Here is a 22,654-nt window from a genome sequence, read left to right on the forward strand (position 1 = left end):
GACCCAAAAATGATCTGACGCCCTTTTTATCCATAGGTCTTGGTGGGTCCCGGATTGCTTTCACCCTGTCTCCCAAGGGCTAATTCTTCCCTCCTAATATGATACCCCAGATAGCGGTTGGAGTTGGTGGTCAGTGTGCATTTCTCAGGGTTTGCCGTGAGACCTGCGTTTCGAAGAGTAGCAAAAACTGCCTCCAGATGGCGGAGTCGTAGTTCCCCTGGCAGGCTATAAATGACTGTCAGTCAGGTAGTCTGCTGCATAGCCGTGGTGGGAATGCAAGAGCAAAGCCATTCGACGTTGGAACGTGTCCGGAGCCTCTATTAGGCTGAATTGTAGGACCCTGAACTGGTACAGGCCAATGGGGTGGAAAAGGCTATTTTTTTTTCTATTAGCCATTACCCCATCCTTACGGTCAAGGGTGGTAAGATATGCGGCTGTTCCAAGATTCTCCATTAGTTCATTCACTCTAGGCATGGGGTATGTGTTTGAACTTTAGTTTGCTGTGTAATTGTCGGAAGTTGATAGAAAACCTAATAGACTCATTCGGTTTCGGGACTAGAACCACGGGAGGGCACCAGGCACTATGGGATGGTTCAATGATAGTCTCTTAACATGTCTCCACCACCCCCCTCATAGCCTTGAGTATCCGGGAGGGTTTCAAGCGGACCACTTGACTGCCTTCCGTTACTGTGTCATGTTGTACCAAAGTAGCCCTCCCTGGTTTAGTAGAAAAACATCCTTGGATAGATCTAACAGCCCCAGGAGTTGTTTACTTTTGGTGATGTCAAGACTGGAACCCAGCTCCTTCTGTTCCTGTTCTCTAGGCACAAAGGAATTCTCCAGAGGTTGGGAATCTTTCAGCCGGCTGGGCACCCCCATCCAGGATACTGTCCCCTTCCCACTTCTTAAGGAGGTTGATATGGTATATCTGACTCTTCTTTACGCAGTGGGGGATGCCAACCTATATGTCACAGAGGTGACTTGGGAGAGCACCACATAAGGACCTTGCCATCTAGTTACAAGTTTATCAGAGGATGGCATGAGAACTAAGGCCTGATCCCCTACACTTGGCTCTCTCAGCTTGGCATTATGATTGTATTCTGCCATTTGTTCCTCCTGATCATTTTCCATATTCTGGGGGACATCGTCCCACAACGTATGGATCTGATCCTTAAGGCTAGCTGACTAGTCTAAGAGACCTAACTGTTTTTTTCCTTCCCCAACAGTTCCACAGGCATGTGCAACAGAGTCCGGAGTTGTCTACCAAAGACACGTTCAAAGGCACTATACCCTGTCGGATTGGGCATGTGTTCATATTACAAACCGAACCAGAGGTAGCTTCCTGTCCCAGTCCCTCCTGGTGTCCGTAACAAGCTTCTTATGGATTGTTTTAATGGTGCGATTATATTGCTCAAGGAGACCATCCGTTTGTGGGTGATATATAAACGACCATAGTGCTTGATGCCTAACACCTTACATATCTGTGCCATCAACTTAGACATGAATGGTGTGCCCTGATCTGTAAGGAGCTCTTATCGGGGAAACCCAACTGCAAAAACGGCCTGGGCATCTGAACTGGTTGTCATGCTAGATAAGGGGATAGCCTTGAAATTCCTTGTTGCATAGTCTACCAACACAAGAAGATATTGGTGTCCACGAATCAAGGTCATTAAGGGACCGACCAGGTCCATCCCTACTCTCCAGAAAGGGATATCAATAATGGGCAGAGGTCGCAACGGGGCATTCGTCGTGTGAGGGGATTAACTAACTGACGTCTGTCAGAGGTGTTGCAAAACCGCTGTATGCCTGAAAACACCCCTGGCTAATAAAACCGTCTCGGAAGGTATTCAGTTTTGTCTCTTCCGTAGTGTCGTTCTGCTCATCTTCCAATATCTATCTGGGCCTTCAGAACCCTACCCCTTGAATACCCCACTTCCATAGGTTCTACCGGTGAAACTTTTTGTTGACAGTTGCAAACAATATGGCCCCACTCCACACACTGGAAACATTGCAGTCCTTGTCCAGTCTCCCTACCTATGGACGGGGCATATATCTATTCTCATGGGGCAGTTTCGGGACAACCCTTGAAATAGCCATTCTCCAGTTACGGTGGAAAGGAATCTGTGCTCGAGTTTGGCGGACCCTAAAATCAGATGACCTCTGAAAAGCACAAGTCAGATCAGTGGCAACAGAGACGGTGAGTTTGGGGTGTTGTCGTATCCAGGCCAGAGTGGGTCTGGGAAGTGCTTCCAGTAAGGAAGATGAAGGTTTCAACCAGCAATCCTCAAGATCCTGTACTCGATAGCATGGCACCCTATGATTATCCTTGGTGTTCCACTTCTCCTTCTGAAACTTTATCTTTATAGATATCTTTATATCTTGATGGGGGTGGTATCAAGTTTGCAGCTTGGTATGCCGTTTGCAACTCCCACGACGAGGGGTGCAACATACTGTCCCTACTGTTCTGGGGACCATGCTGCCGTAGTAACAACCCTCTTGATGTTGGAGAAGAAAAAGTCAGGGTCTTCACCCAATTGTTATTTCTGCAACACAGAACTAGGAACGTTTTCTGTGTATCTTGCTAGCAATGATATTGGTCAGCCTCTGAATGGCCGTATCGTAAATCAGCTGGTTTTCCGCTATTACTGTGCCCTGGGCTTGTATGGCTGTTTGAAGTTTCTCTCTGTCCTGCTGGGGAGCTTTGGATTGCCCTTCTACCATGAGTTGCAAATGCTGCTGGCCCTCCATCAGCAGTTTAACCATGTCCTCCATTGTCACAGGTTCGGTCATATCTACCTTCTGTCAAGGGTGGACTACTGACACCATGTGACACAACCCAAACCAGCGTGATATTCACTTAAAGTATTTATTGGTTGTATCACCCAGCAGGTATAACAAAGCATCAGACGTCTTCATTAGGGTTCCCTTTAATGTAGCTATTGCCTTTCTCGACTTCTCCGCTTTGTGGGATGGCTTGGCGATGGTTATACTTCACGCTCGGGGAAAACAAAAGTGGGAGGGCTTGAGTACTGGTCAGGCTACAAAATCGGGACCTGTCACCAGAGTCACCTTGTTATCTAACTGTAATGGCCAACAGTCTAAACCTAACACCAAGGGATCTTTAGTGTTCAGTCCTATGTGGAGAAGGAATCCGCAAAACCAATTACTGTCAAGCAAAGATCACTGCCAAGCGGTGCACAAAATTGAGTGATTTTAAATATCACTAAATGTGCAGAAGTAAAGGCATGGCCTCTCAGTGCAGTCAAATGCTCTCACCCAGTGATAATAAAACGCAAGGAACACTCCATCCCTCACACGCCCAATGGGTGCTCCCCACAAAGACAGTTACAGCCCCACCAAGTAACGCCGTGTCACCACCCACCTTACCAGGGCTGGTGCCGCCACCCGGTTACTTACCTGAGGCCGTGACTCTTTCTCAGAACTACGGCAGCCTCGTCCATCTCACCTTTCGCTTGGGTACTCAAAACGCCAACCTCTCCTTCCTGAAGCCACTCGTACTCCCTCCAGGTCTCCGCCGACTTTCGTCTCCACTTGGGCGAGTTGTCCACCCCTGCTGTTCGGGCTTCCTTCTCCCTCTGGTGCCTTCTGCTCTCGTCGCTGAAGCTGTCCTGCTTTCCTTCAGTGACGACTCATTCTCCTCCATCTCCGCATAGTACTCCGTCCTGCTCTTGCCCCTCCAGTGCTGCTTCCTCCTGCGTTCCTCCGTTGCGCACACCATTGGCCCCCTCAGCCCTCCTATTAGACGGTGTTGGGGAATGAGGGGGCGTGGCCTGGATAACGACTAGCAAGCTAGTCGAGGTATCTGTATTGTCCCTGTGGGTCCTCACCAGAGGCTGCCACCATCCAGTTTCTGACGTCCTGGCCACATGCCCCTTATTGTCAACGTCTCATCGATGAGTGGATAGACTGATTGGACCTACTGGGATTCATACCTTCGACTATGAGGGTCAAACATAGATCCCTGCAGTGGGTGCATAAGTACACTGAGCAACCACCATCATAATGCAATAATTTTGACAAAATTAAAAATCCATCTACCTAAAAGATATCTCTTACTCTTAAAGAAAAAAGGCGACTGGAAACCTGGCGGATTTGGCAACTTTATTAATTGCAATTTCTTTTAATACCCTCCCAGTTCTGCTACTTCTGTGCTGTGCCTGTGGTGTGTATGGTAATAATACATGCACTGCTGGTTCTCCTATTCCTTGCATGTGTATGAAAGTAAAACTGCTTCTGTCTGGGCAGTACTTGTTGTCTGTGTGAGTGAAGCTTTAACTACAAGAGAATCCTCCCCCACTATATGGGTGAGTGGTTAAGCACTACTTCTAGCAATGTTTGAAGTGTTAGGAGCAAAACACCAACCTCTGAATCTTTACCTGTCTGGATGCAATCCCCAATAGACTTTGTACACTTGTGATCTTCACCACCCCTTCGTCCCACCACCCTTTCACTGGTGGGGCCTCATATCTCCACCTAATCTGAATTGTTTCCCCTTAGCCTGTTTGCCTACTACTTTCCAATGGTATAAGTAACATAGACAACAAAACATAAACCACCAGCTTTCAACACCTTCTTCTAATTGGGTCTGTTACTTGCCCCTTCCCCATTTTTTGTGCCACATTCTCATAACTGCCTGCCTCTCCAATGTAGAAATGATCTTTTCGTCCCATCCCCTTTCCCTGTAGTTCTGTTGCTTCAACTAAATGCAACCCCCTTACACCTCCTACTTGGCTAGATTACCTGTGCAGTTAATTTTCTGTGTTTCATATGAGGATCGTGAGTAGGACCCCAGCATTCCTAATACACCCTGATGGCGGTGGAAGGAGAACCACTGAATGCCCCCCTTTTCCTTTTTAGTCACCTCAGTTGTTGCAAGTTAACTGCATGTCTGGATTGGAGCTGCCACCTGCATCTTCGGAGCCTCTCCCTTCTTGACTTCCTCTCTAGGTTGTAAATGGCCAGACCACCAACTTTATTCTTCTGTTTGATATCTGACTTTTCTCCTTTGACCAGGGTTCCTGTCTCTGTTTTTGCCAATCAATGCACCCTGGTTGTTCCACTCAGTGCCCTGTGTTTCGTTGTCCACTGCTATTTCTCCTCTGGTGTTTCAAAGAAGGGCGTTTTTTTTGTGTTCAGTTTCAGTTTGGTCGGAAAAGGGAGGCTCTACTCATATGGCATAGTTCATGCATTTTTTCACTTCATTAAATGTTTTCCTCTGCTTTCACACTATTTTCGGAAAGAACATGCCATGGGAAGATTCACGTTATATCTGCCTCAGTCGTCGCACCTTTGCCAGGACTGCGTCTTGCATTATTTACTCGAGGGGATATGCAATAATGGGGAGCTGGAGGGGAGAGTGTGAGGTGCACCAGAAGGCAAGTGTCATCAGTGTCCTACGTGCTATTTCCATCATAAAGCAGGGAAAAATGTCTTCTATAGAAAGCAGTATGGGAAGTCAGCCCTCCATGAATTGTTAGGGCTGGGCTCCCTTAGTCCCCTGTAGTGGTATTCCAAAGATACAGATTGATTCTCAGAGCCCTTCATTCTGCACCTTTGACCCGCTCTTCTAGTGTATCAAATTCCTTCAGCAGTTGCGTTGTTCTAGTCTTTAGACTACCCATTGTGTTCCCTGATATCGGCCACTCTAGACTTTGCTTCCATCACTCTAACAACTACGTTGCACTTATCCTGACTAAGCAGTGCCAAGCCCACCCCACACCTCTCCAAATCTAATTTCAAGGTCTGTTCATATTCTGTTTATTATGAACAATATTACTGCTGTCGATGACTCTGCCCATTCGGCTCAGGGCTCCATGAGGTTGAGGACTTCCTCCTACCCACTTTGTTCAGGGGTTCTCAGGATGGGATGTTGTGTACTTATCTAATTTCTCCTGTGGTGGAGCAGACATTTGCATTGTGTAAAGTTGTGTCCCCGGCCGAGTGCCCAACTGCAAATATGTGAAATCTTGGCTTGTAGATTTTTGGCCCCAGCCTCACACTAATCTAGTGTGTAAGGAAAGGCCTGTCCTTTGACATGAGAAATGTCCTGGACTTGTCCTGGGCTTCGAGGGGCACACAGGGTTTAGCATACAGCTTTGTGATGGCAGCATACTGTGTTTTAGTAATTCCATTGTGTGTCAATATATTTTTACTGGGAATCAGAAGAGTGGTGACTTGCTACAAGTGAACACATATGCTTGAGCTTACATCATAACGCATGTGTGTTGGGATGTATGTGTGTTGTCTGCGTTTTAGGAACACAGTGCATTTCTGAGTGACCCAATTTTGGAAGCCCCTGGCTTGTTCATGTACACGAGATGGAGTTGAGGTTATGTTTCCATGCAGTCCAAGTGTATTCCTGCTTGAGACTGGAGGGAGGGGACCTAGGTCCTGAAGTGGGGAAAGTGGAGACATTCTTGCACTTAGTTATTAAGTAAGTTCCTTTTACTGCAGATAGCTGCTGATTCGTCTTCCTAAATACTGCCATTTGGTATTTGTAGGTAGGTGGAATGGGACTGCAGTTACTGGCGTTCATAGTGTGAAGTGTCCTCCAGAAGAGGCCATCATTTTCTCGGTTTTCCTGATCACTGCCGGTGTGGATGTTGATGACCAGATGCAGACTGCTCAAATGTCTTTGCGCCTCTGTTGTGAGGATTCCAATTTGGAGACAATCCTGATGTGAGGAATATCACTCTAGCCAAAGGATGAGTCTGAAAGTCAGCCTGAGAAAGACACATGAAAAGAGAACTGACCCAAACCGGTTCTGAAAATTCAGACCGGGATTAAACTTCTTCTGTTTAGTATTTATTTAAGAGTGTGAGCTGCTGACCCCCTTGTTTCAGTTCCAAATTCTCGCTGACCAAGGAGGGAGTGCTCCACGGAGTACCAAGATTACTACTGCGTGTCCACAGTTGGTGTCTGTTTTGACAGCCAGCTTCCCAAAGCTAAGGGGACATCACAGGGAGTCTGATCTGGAAGTAGAGTTGTCTCAGTCTCCTTAAATACCTGAACGTACTCTGCTTGGAAGAAGAGGAAAGAAGTGAGCCAGCCCTGCAAAAGGAACTGACCACCAGTGTGGGTGAGAGCAGTTGATCTTAATGCTGTAGGTCTGCCTCACAGAGATTCCACAGAGTGTGACTGGCATATTCTTGCCTCAGAGCTGGTCGCACCTGCTGAATCGGAGGGTCTGTGGCACTGCTGAAGTTTGCCCAAGTAGGTCACCCTGCCAGATCTAATTGCTTTGCCTATGGCACTTGCCCAAGTTTGTTCAAAATGGATTCTGCTGTTGCAGCCCATAGCACTTGCCCACATTTTGCTTGAGCAGTCTGCTCCACTGAGGAAGTGATTAGTGACAAGTCCATGTTATCCTGCCTAGACACTTGCCTCAAGTGTGACTGAACACTGCATCACTGAAGAGACATTTGCCACGCTATTAGCACTGTCTAAGTGTGCCAAAAGTGACTTATTATTTGCTGGCGCCTCAGCACATGCCCAACATGTGCCTGAACGGACTATGCCACTGTAAGAGAAGCTGCTGCAGTGAGTTACTTCATCACTATTTGTGAATGACTGTACAGCTAACCGAGGCGCTGACTGGAAGTGCGCCCAATTGGACTATGTTGCCACTACTGAACTGTGGAGTACCTTGAAGCTGCCCCGCTATTTCCACCTGAACCTGAGACCCGACAGCGGGCTATAGCGTTTACCTGTGCCTGCTCTCAGGATTGGAGCAGAGGGCCAATGCACCTGCAGCAAGCATGTCTTACTGTCTAGAGGTAAGGCAAGGACTGAAGTGCTCTTGAAAAAATTGGAGCCTACTGAAGACCTTTGCCTGAGACCCACGCTACTGTACCTAACACTAATAGAGAAGAGGAGGTGGAGGGAAAAGCAGAGGGTCATCCCAGCCCTAAGGACAGTGGCCCTGCACTAGAGACTCAGATTATCTGAACATTTGTTGTGTACAGTATTGCATTTTATAGTGTATTAAAGTACTTCTCCTTTATAAAGATGAGCACTAGGATGGACAATCAAGTTATTACTCTGTTGGGTGTTTGTTGGTAGAGTGCTGAACTTGTTTTAACCTCACACTAACATCCCTGAGAAGCCTGTAACTGCTCGCCATCGCTACCACTGAGAGTCAAGTGCTCAAGTGGCTGTACTTGGCCCAGTTTGCAGAGCCATAGCAGGGTAGATGCCTGAAACATCAGAGGCAAATGATGCCAACGTCCAAGGCTGAGACCCAGTAGGCCCTGCTTGTCCTGTGACTCTCCGAAAGGGTCTCTCATTTTGTGTGATAGGACGTGTACTTTTGTCTTGCGCTGTTTCTTGCACTCTTAGCCACAGACAGGAACTCTCTGCTCTGTCGCCACTCACATGCTGAACATAGTTTCCTCTTGCTTCCTTTATCCGTGACAACTTTTCTGATATTGTTTGACAGTTCCCTAACCAGTTCTATTCCTTACCTTCTCCTTGTGCTTACTCCCTGATATCTGGTCTCCTTATACTTGTCAAGTGGTATTTCGGTTCTCTTATACCATACAAATAAATGGTTATTGCTATTTGCTTTTCAAGGCCTATTTGATGATGCTGAACGTAGCACAGTTGTGATTTGTATTCTTAGTTAGTTGGCAGTGTCTATCATCGGTTTTATGTGTGTTTCCTAGTGCTGCAGTATTCTTGATCTCTGTCTAACATAATGACCATTATTGTGTATATGCTAAAATCTGTTTATTATGGTACCACAGTTTCTGATTAAATGTGTTTTATTTAATACCTGCTCTGCACAATGCTCTGCAACATAGCTGGGTGGAGTTTGTGCGATACAAGACAATAAAAAAATACTGTGTTTCTTTATTGTCACGTGTTCTTTGTCTATCTCACAGGATCCAAGAGGACAGCTGGATCATCTTCCTGTTGGTCATGGCAGCGGTTTTCTGGCTCTACCGGCTGGTCAAGATGTTTTGTAACCTCTTGAGCTACTGGGAAATACGCAGCTTCTACATCCGAGCCTTGAAGATCCCTTCTGTGAGTAGGCCTAATAGAGGAATGGGGAGGTGGTGGTAGTCCTGTATATTCCCTCAATGAGTGTTCCTGCTGGGACGTGATGATGGTGAGCATATGCCGAGCATAGTCGCATCTTACAAGTATTTGTCTAATTCACAAATATTTCCTGCACTTGCGTGTTATTTACACATTTATCTTCCTGTACGTTTGCCTACATATATGTCACAAAGAATGCTAGTGGGAGCTTACTTTCTTTATACTCTCACAAGAGGACAATCTATGTGTTGCGCAGAGTAGGCATGGTCAGGGAACTTGTAGAATTTCACTTTTTTCTTTGATTTGTGTTTAACTGCTCTAGAACTCTGCTGTTGGATGCTGCAAAGTCTTATATTAGCAACAAAGATGATTGTGACATCCGTTTTCTAAGATGTGCGTATTCATTATTGTCCAAGCACCTGCCAGATTAGCATTTTATGGATGTCTTTAATACAGAGCAGTAATCACATTTTAGCAGTCAAAGGGACTTGACAGTTTTTAAAACTTTTTTTTCTTCCAATCGCATTTCATTTAATTTGAAAAGGAATAGTCCTAGGTGCCATCTTTCAGTTATATCCTTTTTAGGTCAAGACTACTTGTGCGCAAGTGCTGCTTTATGAGGCATGCTGTAATCACTTTTAAGGGCTTTGGCCAATCCCTCACTGATAGTTGGTTAAAGTGTGTGTCCTTTCAAAAAGCTTTCTTCTCTATGGTTTCCGGTGGTTATATGTCCCACTTTCCTGTGTCTTACTCCTCCCCTGGAGAATTAGTCTGTTAAGGTATCCTTTCTCTAAATTTGTGTTCCTTTGTGTTTGTGCACTCTTTGCAGCTAGTACGTAGACTTTATCTTTAAACATGGCGGCCGCCTGCATGTCTTTTCTATTTATTTACTTTTGTAATATGCACAGCATACCGCATTTTAGCTTTAACCATAGGAAAATAAAGCATGCCGTGCCGTGAATTCTACAACAGTAAATAACTAGAAAAGAAATACAGGCGGACGCCTTTACATTATTGCCAGCTTTACAGCTTATGTGTCGGCTTTAGATTTAAACATGGCAGCTGCCTGCCTTTCTTTTCAATTTTATTTTTAGAACTTTTAGTCACTTTAGAACGAGCACTTGTGACGATCACGCGCTCTCCTCGTTGTCCCTCGGGCTCCGACTTCCTCCTCCTCTACCTTGCTTGTCAGGCTCTTTCTTCCCCTGCAGCCCCCGCAGCACTGCGATCGCTTTAAACACACGGTATTCGTGCATGTGCCAGTAGCAGCAAATGCATTAGCCACCAAAACCTGCGTGTGCTTGCTGGGAGACGGGGTTTGGGGGTGGGGTGGGCAGTATAACACAGTATAAGAACTCACTAACTAGGGTATGTGTGAAGTAGATTACACACCTGCTCTGCCCCCCCCCCCCTTGATATTCATTGCCTATTCACATGGGACTCAAGTGAATTTACGTCCATCATCTATGTTCATATCGCTGTCGTCTATTCTTCTATTTTCCTGCACGGTTCCACTGTCCCATTATTTGTGTACGTGTCATACTGTTGTATATACATATTATGTTGGATATTTTTAAATACCATCAAGGCAGTTGTTTGAAAATAAGCACCCAAACAGTAAAGGACTTAACAGTTGCATGCTGAGCTTTGCTGTGAATAGTTAATTATTCATGAGCGTTGTGCCTGCCTACTACTTAGTCAGCCATGGCGCTTTACGAATGCCAAACAGCTTAAGAACCACATCACAGTTACAAGTAACGTGTACTGGAACACAGCCATGTGACTCTAGGGAGACCATCAGGACCCTTGTGTGCCACATCACAACCACTCATTTAGAGTTTTGTACCCCACATCTGGATTGGTTCTATAGTAGGCAGCATTAAGGGTGCAGTACATATGTGGCTAATAGAGGTCCCTTTAAAACTCCAGTGGGACACCTTGTAACAGCCTGTGGTACTGCACCCTTTCCCTGCTTCATGGATTGAATTTTCTTGCATTTACTACTGCTGGGATTGTTTTTGTAATTATTTTTTAAGGTTTTCGTCATCCGGTTTCAGAATCAGCCACTGCAACTACCAGTTGTACAAATAAAAACACTTTGAATATGTACTTGGCAAAGCAGTGCTATAATATGCTAGTAGTGTCAAAGCTTCCATGTTCAAGAACAGCAGACGTTGCACCCAGAAAAACGTGCTGCATGGCTAAACACTTCTAAGGTCCCAAAGGCGACACATATTTCATTGCAAATGCTTGTTAGATTTTGTATCCCCATTTTTTTGTTTTAAAGGAAAACTGTTTCTATTGCTCCTGTACCAACCGGCAGTAGAGGTTTATTGAACCCTGCTTTAGCGGTTTTTTTAACGTAAGGCTTTTTATACATATTCAAACATTTCACAATTTTTAGTACTGTGCAATAGTTCCCCTAAGGAACTCTAGACTGTAACCTTTTTGCTTTTGTACCCTCGCCAAACTATTTTATTTTTGTTAATGAAAAACACCAGCATTTTCCCTGTCAGATGTTAGTAATTCAGAGGTATAGTACATAAACCACATTTTTATTGGGTGTGAAATCTAGGTGATACTGCTGTTTTTCACAAAAATCCCTCAGGTGAGAAGCATTCGTCCAGTTTGGTTCCATTACAGAAGTATTGATAAATAATCATAGAAATGCTACATTAACAAGTACATTATAAAATTCAATTAGTAAGAACTACAGGTTAGCAATCTACATTTTTTGATTTAAGGGAAAAAAGCAATGACTTGTTTTACCCGCTGTAGACTTTAGAATAATCTGAAGTGGAAACCTATTGTAGGGAAAGTCACCTTTCTTAAAAAGTAAAGTGCAGGTTTACAGTTATAAAGAACATGTGTTTTAAGAATTAGGGATTAAAAAGAAATGCATGAAAGGTTTAGAATTTACAAAAGTATACAAAGTGTAACAAAGTCTGAGTGGAGGATTCTTCACATGGGCAGGTTAAGGTGATAGCTTTACCCTGGGCCACTTGATCTTTCACCCTGGCTGTCTGCCCTATGGTGATCTGTTTAAGGACTAGAGAATAAGTTGGGTATACCAAGGGCCAGCTATATGCTTAATGTACTTAAGCCAAGGGATTTTATATCCCTGACCACAGGCTAAACAGTCTTCATTGATGGAGATTTAGCGGGGTGTGGATATTTGTCCAGACTGCTAGTCACAAAAGTATAGGAGCTTGTTTAACATGATCTTCCACATAGCTTAAGCTTACTTCTTCATGTAAAAATAATGAACTGCAAGGTGGTAACCCTAAAAGGCATCTGCAGAATCTACTTTCCTCTATCTGCAATCTGGGTATTTTGCTATAGCCCCAAATACCCTGTAAATTATTATTCCTGCAAAATATTAAGTAAAAAGTATTACTTGAGGCTTATTTTTTGAGTCCAGCGAAAATTTTCACTTTTTCCTGATTCCCCTCTGACCCCCATTCTTCTCCTTGAACTGTTGTCCTACACCCCCGTATTCACTTTCGTAGTCTGTTTCATACAGCCTTTTCCTCATTTTGTGGGCTTGTATAGGAAGGTCTAATATTGGGATTGGAGCGCAAGCAAAATGTGCTTGTAAATGCATATTTAACCCTTTAAAACTAACTTTGTTCACTGCTTAGAAGTAGTTGTTCATAAGATTCCCCTAATCTACAAGCGGGGCCACTTTAAATGGAAAGTTTGTCGACTAACGAACGACATCAAAGTCGACCACACTTTGAGCATGTGCCTTGATTCAGATGGAATACAAAGTTTTAGTACCATTGAATCATTCGCTGGAAATGCTTATATTCTCCTGTACAAAACATGACACTTTTATCTAAGAAAGTCTTTAAAAAGGTCAGTACTCTGTCTGAAATTCTATTTTTCTTACTAAGTGTTTTAATATCTCTTTCATCTGTGGCGTTGTCCCTTTTTCTCTCCACCTCAGTTCTTTATAATCCTTTGTTTTTATCAACAACCTAACATCTCTTTGAATGTTTACCTTTGCTGATCTTCCTCTTTAGTTGTAACCTCTCTCTTTTGCTCTTTTCGTGACAGGATGAGCTTTGTAACTTCACCTGGCAGGAGGTCCAAGACCGACTTGTCTCATTGCAGCGAGAGCAGCAAATGTGCGTCCACAAAAAGGAATTAACAGAACTAGACATATACCACCGCATTCTACGCTTTAAAAACTACATGGTGGCCATGGTCAACAAGTCCCTGTTGCCTATTCGCTTCCAGCTGCCACTGATGGGTGATGTCATCTTTCTTACACAGGGCCTGAAATACAATCTGGAACTTCTCTTCTTCTGGGGACCTGGCTCTCTCTTTCAGAACAAGTGGAACTTGCAGCCGAAGTACAAACGCATGGGAAATCGCCTAGAGCTGGCACAACAGCTCAGCCGCAACATTTGCCTCTTGGGTTTAGCAAACCTCATCCTCTGCCCTTTTATTTTGGTTTGGCAGATTCTGTATGCATTTTTCAGCTACACAGAGGTCATCAAGAGGGAGCCTGGAAGCTTGGGAGCCAGGCGCTGGTCACTTTATGGCCGCCTCTACCTGCGGCACTTCAATGAACTGAATCATGAGCTGCACACCAGACTGAGCCGTGGCTATAAGCCAGCCACCAAGTACATGAACTCTTTTACTTCCCCCCTGCTGACTGTTATTGCCAAAAATGTGGGTTTCTTCTCCGGCTCCATTCTGGCTGTACTCCTCTCGCTGACTGTGTATGATGAAGATGTGCTGACAGTACAGCACATTCTCACTGCCATCACCATTCTGGGTGTTGTCATCACTGTGGCCAGGTAAGTCCATTTTGAGTGACTGTGTCACATCCAGTGTGATTTGAAATTGGATACCAACTTTCATTCCTCTTAGAAGCAAGAACGTACCTTGTGTTTGCCATGATAAGAGTTCTGTTCCCACTGTGTACCAGCTTCCTCTCTATGCAGCAGTAGTTCAAAATGGGTATATATTGGGTCCAGAAGTGGAACAACCACTTAGAGAATAGTTTAAATATTACATTTTGTGTTCCCAAATATGGTACATGGTGGATATTTTATAGTTGCACATCTTTTGCTTATCTCTTGTAGCAGATGAGTTATCTCAGAATAATCTTTAGTCTTTATTCTATTTTTTTATATCGACTAGTGATCATACTAAATTATATCTCTCACACTCTTTTTCATGTTCCTAACCTTAATGGCTACTGGAATGATGATGACAAATACACCCACCTTGGTGACCTAGAGCTAAGCTTTTAAAACATTCAAAAGGGGTATCAGGAAAAGATGACAGAAGGAGGACAGATGAGCAACCGGATTTAGGATGGAAACCTAAATGTTTTGAGAGACTTACGGAAGGCAAGAAACGTCCTTTGATTTCTGAGTGCTGGGGCACAAGGGGCTAAATAGGAAATTATCTTCATCCTGATCTGAAATGACGGACCTTAGCATGGGATGGGATATCAGGATCAACTTTGTTATGGAAACAATGGGGCCGGTGGAATGAACAGCAAAGTGACATAACCAGAATGCCTTGAAAATAAAGTACTGAGAGGTGAGAAGGCAATGTAGTTTGCAAAGATGATTCGAGGTAAAGGAGTGGCCAGGAAGATTATAGATAAGATAGCAGCTTTCTGGACAGTTCAAAGTTGAAACGGCAATCATTGAGGTTTGAGGTAGTCAGTCCAAATTGTAGTAATTGCCATAGTCTAGACAAGAAAGAATTATAGATTTAACCACAGTTTCCTATAAGCAAACAGGAGTAATATGTTTTTATAACAGTCTGATGCATCAGAAGCAATTGGCAGTTACTTCAGAGTGTTCAGGATTGACCTCTTGTTCAGACCTACACTTACTAATGCTAACTCCCATTTCATGTCTTTTGAAAGCTATTTCTTCCAACCTAATGCTTTATCCATAACTTCTTTATCTGCAGCAAACTATTATACTAACTTGGAAAAATACTGGGGATTAGCTATTTTATCTTTCCAGGGCAAACCTTGATAGAAAATGGAGTTGCCTACCTATCAGGAACTGCACTCATAATCTCACCAAAAGTGAAGTAAAACTTCTTTAACTTTTCAAATAATGCTAAAATACGCTTTTGGGAAGGAGTTCACACATCAGTGTTGTAGACATTCTTGTGGAACTTAAGTGCAGATGAGATGAAACAAAAAATGTGTCTTGCATTTGACTGGCTTTAAAAGTGTATGTAAATATTTCCCATGATACTTGTCTGTGTGAAGACGTTTCTGTTATTCCAACTTAAGTATATTGAGATTTTATACATCAACATCATTAATGAGACTGGCATAGTGTTTACCTCATACTTTCATTGATACTCCACGAATAAGTCCATTTGGGGTATTATATTGTTAGTAATAACTGCAGATACCTAAATCAGCAGCCTTTCCTAGGTCCTAAATTCACCATGCTATCCCTCAGTCTAGTGTCAAGCTTCTTCCTTGCATAGTAATCCCTCAGTGTATCCCTTTCCAAGGAGGACACAATCTGTCCCTCAAATATCGGATCAGAAATGGGTGCATCCCACAGTGGGGTGATGTAGTGCAACTTGGGTGTCAATAAGGCCCCACTCCTGCCTTAATGGACTCCTTTCCTTCGGATATTTACACTTTATCCATTGGAAATATATTTTGACTGAGAAGCCGTACAGCAAAGTGTGGTAATTGATGTGATCCAACTGTGGCTTGATAAATTGTATCATATTCATAGCCATAAAGTCTATCATTTGTTTTAATGGGCGTGACCTAGTAGTAAACATAATGTTCAGGCTAGGCACAATCCCCTCGTCTTCCAAGTTATTAAGCAATTTGAAGCTTGGAATACAGATAAAACCTTGAAGGACTACATCTTGGAATCTTGCAAAAAACTTTTTCTTAATGTAGATCAGTATTGCATCAAATATAAATGCAAATTCTGTCAATACTACCATTCTGCCCGTATTCATCCATCGATCAGTGAAAAATGATCCCACATATTGAATAGTTTGTTTCTTTTTAAAAAGCTTTAAATTTCCACTGTATAATAGTGTCCAGTTTCCTTTAAATACCAGTGTCAAATAGTAGAGGTTTTGCCTGTAGTAACCACACTGTCCAAATGTCCCTTCATTATTCTGTGAGGATTATAGGGCTCTCTATAAACGTGTCTTTATATACCAAGTGTACAGCTGAAGGTCAGATGCATAAAATCTATCTTTCGTTGGAAAAATCAGGAAATTGATTTTCTTGTCTGGCCTTGACTGTGGGGTAAAACAGGTAATAACCAATATCAATGATACTGATGACCGGGACTCTAAGACCCGTTCTTACTAACATCCTAACTAGAACCATCAGCCTAGCACCAGGCCAGCTATAGAACGCCTCTGGCGTTTCTTTAAACTACTTGGTGAGAGTGTATTATATTATCGCTGTCAAAAGGATCACTTAACACAGTTGATTGGTTTTTCAGTGTTGACCTAGCAGTATGCTAGAAGAAGGTAATATGGTGTAGCAACATAATTTACATTAATTAATTCTTGGGTCAGCACTATCAAATGTTGTAAACTCATTTAGGAGAGGAACTAAGACTGCCCTGCATAATGACTGAGCTCCAGATTTGCTTGCCCCGGCCACAATATTTGTATGGTTATTTCAACCTGTTGAGTCCTACCCTGTGCTTGCTGTTGCCTGACCACCCTTGTGGGCCAGTACCTGCAGCCTGTTTGAGGCTTGGTGCATTACATCCATAGCTGTGTTTTGAGCGCTGCCTTTAAGAAAGACAACAAATGGGGATGGAAGGTTATTTTTTCCTGTGTCTGTTTGCACGTCTAGCTTGGTTATGATGACATTGTTCTGGTATATATAGAATTTTAGCAAGCTGGCATTACAAGGATTGTTAATGTTAGCCCATTAACAGGAGATGCTGCCATTTGACATCCGAAAGGCTATTTCTGCCATCTCCCCCACTGGGCTATTTAACCATGACTGCCTACAAGAAAAAACAGACAGAAAGCCAGGAACTAGCTTTGATTTTGTATTTCTTAACTCTGCACTTTGGCACTACAACATAGGGTACCGCCACCTATTTGTTTCAGCCAACAACATGTTGCATTGTGGGGCTTGTTGTTCTGCTTTTAATAGTTTCATAATGGAATGAAAAACCCTGCATCCACACCGCTGTTGGCTAAAATTGGCACTTGTCAGATACCTTTTATCGTTTTACAAAGTCGCCAACTCTATTCCCAAAACCAGGTTAGTGAGTAAAACCAAAAAAAACTCTGCTCACATACTTTGTGAAGGTTCACTCTTTCACTCACATCATGCTTTTAAACAAGCTTTGACAATGTGGATTGTTTTTTTCTTAAGTGAATTAGAACGTCTTATACCAAGCTTCACACCACAATAAAGGATCAAAATGGACAGCCGCAGTGCAACTTTACCTAACACAAATAAAAAGTAAAGGACAGTTGGCAGCTGCTGAAAGAACATCACATGGTTCTTTCACACATACAGTACAGGTACAACACAGGTAGCTAACATACAAAAGAGTGAGAGATATTAAAGGAATGTTATATAATTTATATAACCTGACAAACATACAAGATGTACAAACCTCCTGTAAGAAATAGCCAAACCCTGTATGGAATTACATTAATTCATATACTCGTATAGGTTGAACACTCACGTACCTCGTGATCTATGCTTAATCAGTGGGTTCCATATCTGGACTTGGATGCATTCTAGAATACTACAGTTCACATGTCGTACAGTCTCCTTGTTAGAGTGTTCCCTAATTTGGGTGAGGTTATGTCACTTATGTCAACATTTATTTTCGACCTTTGTAAAGTGTTAGACATATATAAAAATTCATAGAGGGTGAGGGCAAAATTTTCTTTTTACCTGCGCCTCCCTACCGCAAAATTCATATTAGGGGGCCAAGCAATGGACATTTCTCTTTTCCATTGGCTTGTTTCAGTGCTTGAATATTGCACCTTGTGTGGTCAGGTGTCTTCCCCAGGATTCCATCTCACATCAAATATTGTGACACAATCCCTGCTTCATAGGGCATGTTGACCAGCCTCAGAAGGGGTAGGGGCGCCAGGCAGGTCTCGCAACAGGCTGTTGGCAGGGTTGTCAATGTGCAGCATGTTTACCAGGGCAAGTAACATTTTAATTGCAGCCTGCACCATAAAACAATATGTCCATGCTGCCAAGCCACACTCTCAACTGATTGGGTGTGAGTAGCGGCAGTGTGTAGGCCTTGAAGCCATGAACTACATCAAAGCATCTCTTACCTTGCTGCAAGCACCAATGGGGCAGTGGTAGTGAGGCTGTGCCTGCCGTGTCCCATAATTCAATGTAGTGCCATCTGTGTTGCATCCTGTTAAAAAAAAAAAAACAGTGTTGTGGAAGCTTACGGGAACAGCTCTTGACTCAGCCAAACTCCTGCGCTGCTGCGAATGTCGGTGACTGCTACTTTATTTATTGCTGAGGTATGAATTTTTACATAAAACAGTGTATTCTGGATTGTTTCACTTTAGCACCTTAGACTATAGCACTGCTCTGAGCAGCCTTGATTAAAATGTTTGATCCCCACCCTTTCTTCTGTGACACATTAATTAGTGATTCAAGAGGCAAATTCATTGTCTTGTTTCATTCTTTAGAAGCCTTTTTTTTTTTTTTTATGAACAGAGCAACATTATAGTCTATTAAACCATACACGAGAGGTAGTTTGACAGTGCATATCGTCAACTATTTCAAGGAGCTCTCAATTGTGATAATGGAAAAGTAGGCACAGAGCAGAAAAGTAATTGCCTAGTGTCACGCTGTTAGGTCAACCGCTGAAGCTCGGATGGAAGCCAGGTTTCCTGATTAGAGATTGTGCAATTCAGATCTTGGATGAATGGTGCAATCCCCCCCCCCCCCCCCCTTTGTGCACTGATGAAAATCTTATTGGTGACCCAAGAGGCACGTTGGTTGTCTTATGCTTCCTATACTAGGCCCTTACTGTTGTCATAGATGGAGCAACATTATGGTTTATTAAACCATATACAAGAGGTATTTTTATAGTTTACATCCTGATCTAAATTATTTCTAATAACTCTCAAATGTGATGATCCCTGAAAAGGAAGCAGAGGGAGAAAAGTAATTGCCTCGGTTCACAGAGTTTGATCAGGCTGGGAAGTTATGATTGAAATCCGGGTCACTGGGACAGGGCCCTGCAATTAGTTTTGACCTAGGTCCAAAATAATCTTCTAACAGGCCTAGGCATGATATGCAAAGACATTTAAATCATCCTTTGTTTATTTATGAGATGGAGAAACAACAGTGGAAACATCCCTGTTCATAGACCAGTTGCACTTTGGGCAGAAACAGTTCAAGCATCCCTCCTTCAGAGGTCAGGTACAATTTGGGTAGGAGATACAAATTGGATAACATCACTGCAAACTTTAGTCCCTCACAGAATAGAGACAGTGTGGTATTAGCAAAGCAGACTTCTCTCTCTCAGGGAAGGCAATAAGTGCAATCTTCCATTTCTTCAGAACAGATCCAGCATTGCAGAGTTGTACAAGCTCTCATCGCTCACAGAACATGAACAGCTGAGGGCATGAGTGACACGTAGGTTGCAGACAGATGTCTGGAATAGGTGCTTAACTAACTGGTATGAATGTATATGTGGATGAGCTAGTGAATATGCAATTTTTGACACTATTCTCACTTGGGTAATATTACATGTCAGCACTTTGTCACTTTGAGAACTGTTTTCATTGATTCTTTGACTTCCACGTATTGAGAAATTTCAGTAACCTAGTAGGTCATTGTTATTTGTAACAACCTTGCACCACCTGTATTAACTATGCACTAGACAGGCACACAGATGTCAAACTCTTCAAAAAGGTGTTGGATGTGCATGCTTCAGGCTGTGTGCAATAAGAGCCTTGGTGCTGCACATGTTAAAAAAATGTTGGTGGCTGTCAGTGTATTGCTCCAAATATAGAAAGTTCAGTATTGTCCAGTTCTGTAATAACATTTCCTGAAGGTAGTGTAGGAACCTAGGGAGGGCAAGCATTTTCACAATTGTGACCCAAACAATCACAGATCACAGTAGTGTAACTGAAAACCTTAGCAGCTTGTTCTATGATGTCACTCCTTGTGTGACGTATTTTAGGTAAAGCGTATTCATATCTTGAAGTCCCTGGTGCAGTGTATATACTGAATGCCCTCAAAGTAGCTTAAAGTAGTTGTTGTGTGGCCCAGGCGTGATCATTGTTATCTCTCCAGGTCTTCATGTGTGAAGTTGCGCAGGGTAAATAGACAAGACTTCGTTACAGGACTAGGCTGGAGTAGTCCACCTCTTCTGTAAGATGTGTAATGCCCTGTGCTCGATAGCAGTGGTATAGCAGTAAGGCATCTGTATTTAGGGAAATAATGTGCTTCTTTTCTGCATCTGTAACTCCTGGTTTCCTGCTGTTTCTCTTCAGCAAACAAACCACTGGTTCTTAATCCAGGAAAGAGATTTTAAGGCAACAAGGGCACTCCATCTGAGGCCTCTACAGACATCCCTTGAATCTAACATCATACTGCCTGTTCTGACTCTATGTATTCTACAGCAGGCAGGTACAGGTTGTAATCACAGGGTCAAAAGTTATACAGTGTAACAAATGCAAATGAAATTCTCTCTCTAAGGTTTTTAATGCCTTTGTCCAGTCTAACACCCCCCCCATCCCCCCAATAATATTAAACGCTTTCTTCAGATTGTAGGAGCACTGTGACCTTTGATAAATCAAAATGGATCACAGTGTGTCACACAACATCTATTGGAAATGCTAAGGACTATGATCAACGTTGTGGGATGTCTGTAGGAGGAACAGCTGTTCAGGCCTCTTCTAGGTTTAGACACTAGTGTCCCTTTTCTAAGAAATCCTGCAAATACTCTTCCGATACCCCATGCATGGAGATATAATTAAATGAGGAGGAAGTAGCCCCTTCATTGTATCATAGTCAAGTCCGTAAACTGTGAAATCCCAGCATCTTTAAGCTTCCCAATGTTTCAGTGCCCATTTCTTCCAACGTGGTTTCAGCCAGTAGTGCTACTACTTTCTTAGCGTTCAATAAGATCCCCTGTCTCCCGTAGATCACCCTCTTAATTTGTATGTGGTAACAGAGGATGTGCACATAGAGCCTCAGTAGCCTGATGTTCGAGGCATGTGGGCTGCTGAATTCATATCTGTGCATAGATTGCCGCCTAGTGTTGGGTCCGGATGATTGCATATTGTTGTCCTGGAAGAGTCTTCGAAGTATCACGAGATAGGTGGCTCCTCCCCTGGACTACAGTGCACATGGGCATCATCTCCATCCTCAGATTGTTTTTTTCCGCCATTGGGTTTGGATGTGCTTATCTTAGCTCAAGTTAGGAAAACTTTATTTAAGGCCAAAAGCCTTTAGGTATCGTCGGTATTGTTTGCGTTCGGTATCGACAAACTATTATACTTGTTCTCGGATTTATTCACACTGCTCGGACCTAGTTTCGGTCCGAACATCGATCGACGTTCGAGGATGGAATCGAGGACTCCCTTCAAGAGATGTCCTTTATGTCATGCGAAATATCCACACATCGATGTCCATCCGTTGTGTAACAAATGTTTATCACCGGATCATGATGAGTCAAGGTGTATGGCCTGCGCCCGGTTCCGGTCAAAGAAGACACTTCGGAATCGACGGGCGGCTAGATTGGAGGCCAAACAATCGGCGCCTAACCCGGTTAACATATTCAGCACTGAGGATGAAGAAGTCGAGAGCGTCGAAGAGATAGACTCGAGCCATGCTTCGGAGCATGAATCCCAATCTGACGACGATGATGAGGTGATCTTCGAGGACGAAGACGTCGTCGACGAGATAGGAGACGACGGTGAGGCCCTTGGGGCCGAGGAAGATAGCTCGGGCGAGGAGCTAGGCCAATCCGTAGATACGGAGGCCGAAGGAGACAGTCTTGATAAGGCTCAGGTCGAGGGATCGCCTGCGGGCCTTACCCAAGATCAGTCGGATCGTTCTACAGCCCCGCCTGAAGGCCCGGCTTCGAACATTTCAAAAGAGCCAACAATATCAAAAAAGACTGGATTCGATTCAGTGAAAGCGAAACCAAACCCAGCACCGGTCAAATCGAAACCCGAAGTTCAACTGGTTCAGGTCGGATCGAAGCCCTCCAATCCGTCGACGCAGAAAAGGGACATCGGAGCCGACCAAAGAAAGAAGGACTTCGGTACCGAGAAACCAAAAAAGGGCTTCGGCACCGAGACACAGAAGAAGGCCCTCGGTCCCGGGAAGACGCAACGGCCTATGGCACCGAAGGTTGGAGCACCGACCACCACGGTCACGGTGGTCGATCCCACTACGTCAACACCGAAGAGTGCGGCGACTGCCAAAATATCGGATCAACAGGGCGTCGATCCCAAACTTCGGATCGAAAACCCGAAGGCTGGGAAGAAACCGGAGACCGCGTCGAGGCCTGTCTCCAAAGAGCCTATCGGTTCCAAAGCACCGTCTGCATTCATGTTGCAACAGGTGTCGGAGTCCCTAAAGCGCATCAGG

General features: G+C 43.7%; 1 protein-coding gene across 1 annotated transcript in view; it reads left to right on the forward strand.

Annotated features, from left to right (window-relative positions):
* The window catches only part of LOC146796113 (autophagy-related protein 9A-like), a 236,975-nt gene that overhangs the window by 105,094 nt on the left and 109,227 nt on the right, over positions 1–22,654 (forward strand). The window contains exons 6-7 of the mRNA XM_085628481.1: positions 8,904–9,045; positions 13,120–13,868. Coding sequence (XP_085484607.1) covers positions 8,904–9,045; positions 13,120–13,868 — 891 coding nt within the window. The remainder of the gene's footprint in view (positions 1–8,903; positions 9,046–13,119; positions 13,869–22,654) is intronic.

The sequence above is a fragment of the Triturus cristatus genome, chromosome 10, assembly GCF_964204655.1.
Source record: "Triturus cristatus chromosome 10, aTriCri1.1, whole genome shotgun sequence".
In the NCBI taxonomy this organism is placed as follows: Eukaryota; Metazoa; Chordata; class Amphibia; order Caudata; family Salamandridae; genus Triturus; species Triturus cristatus.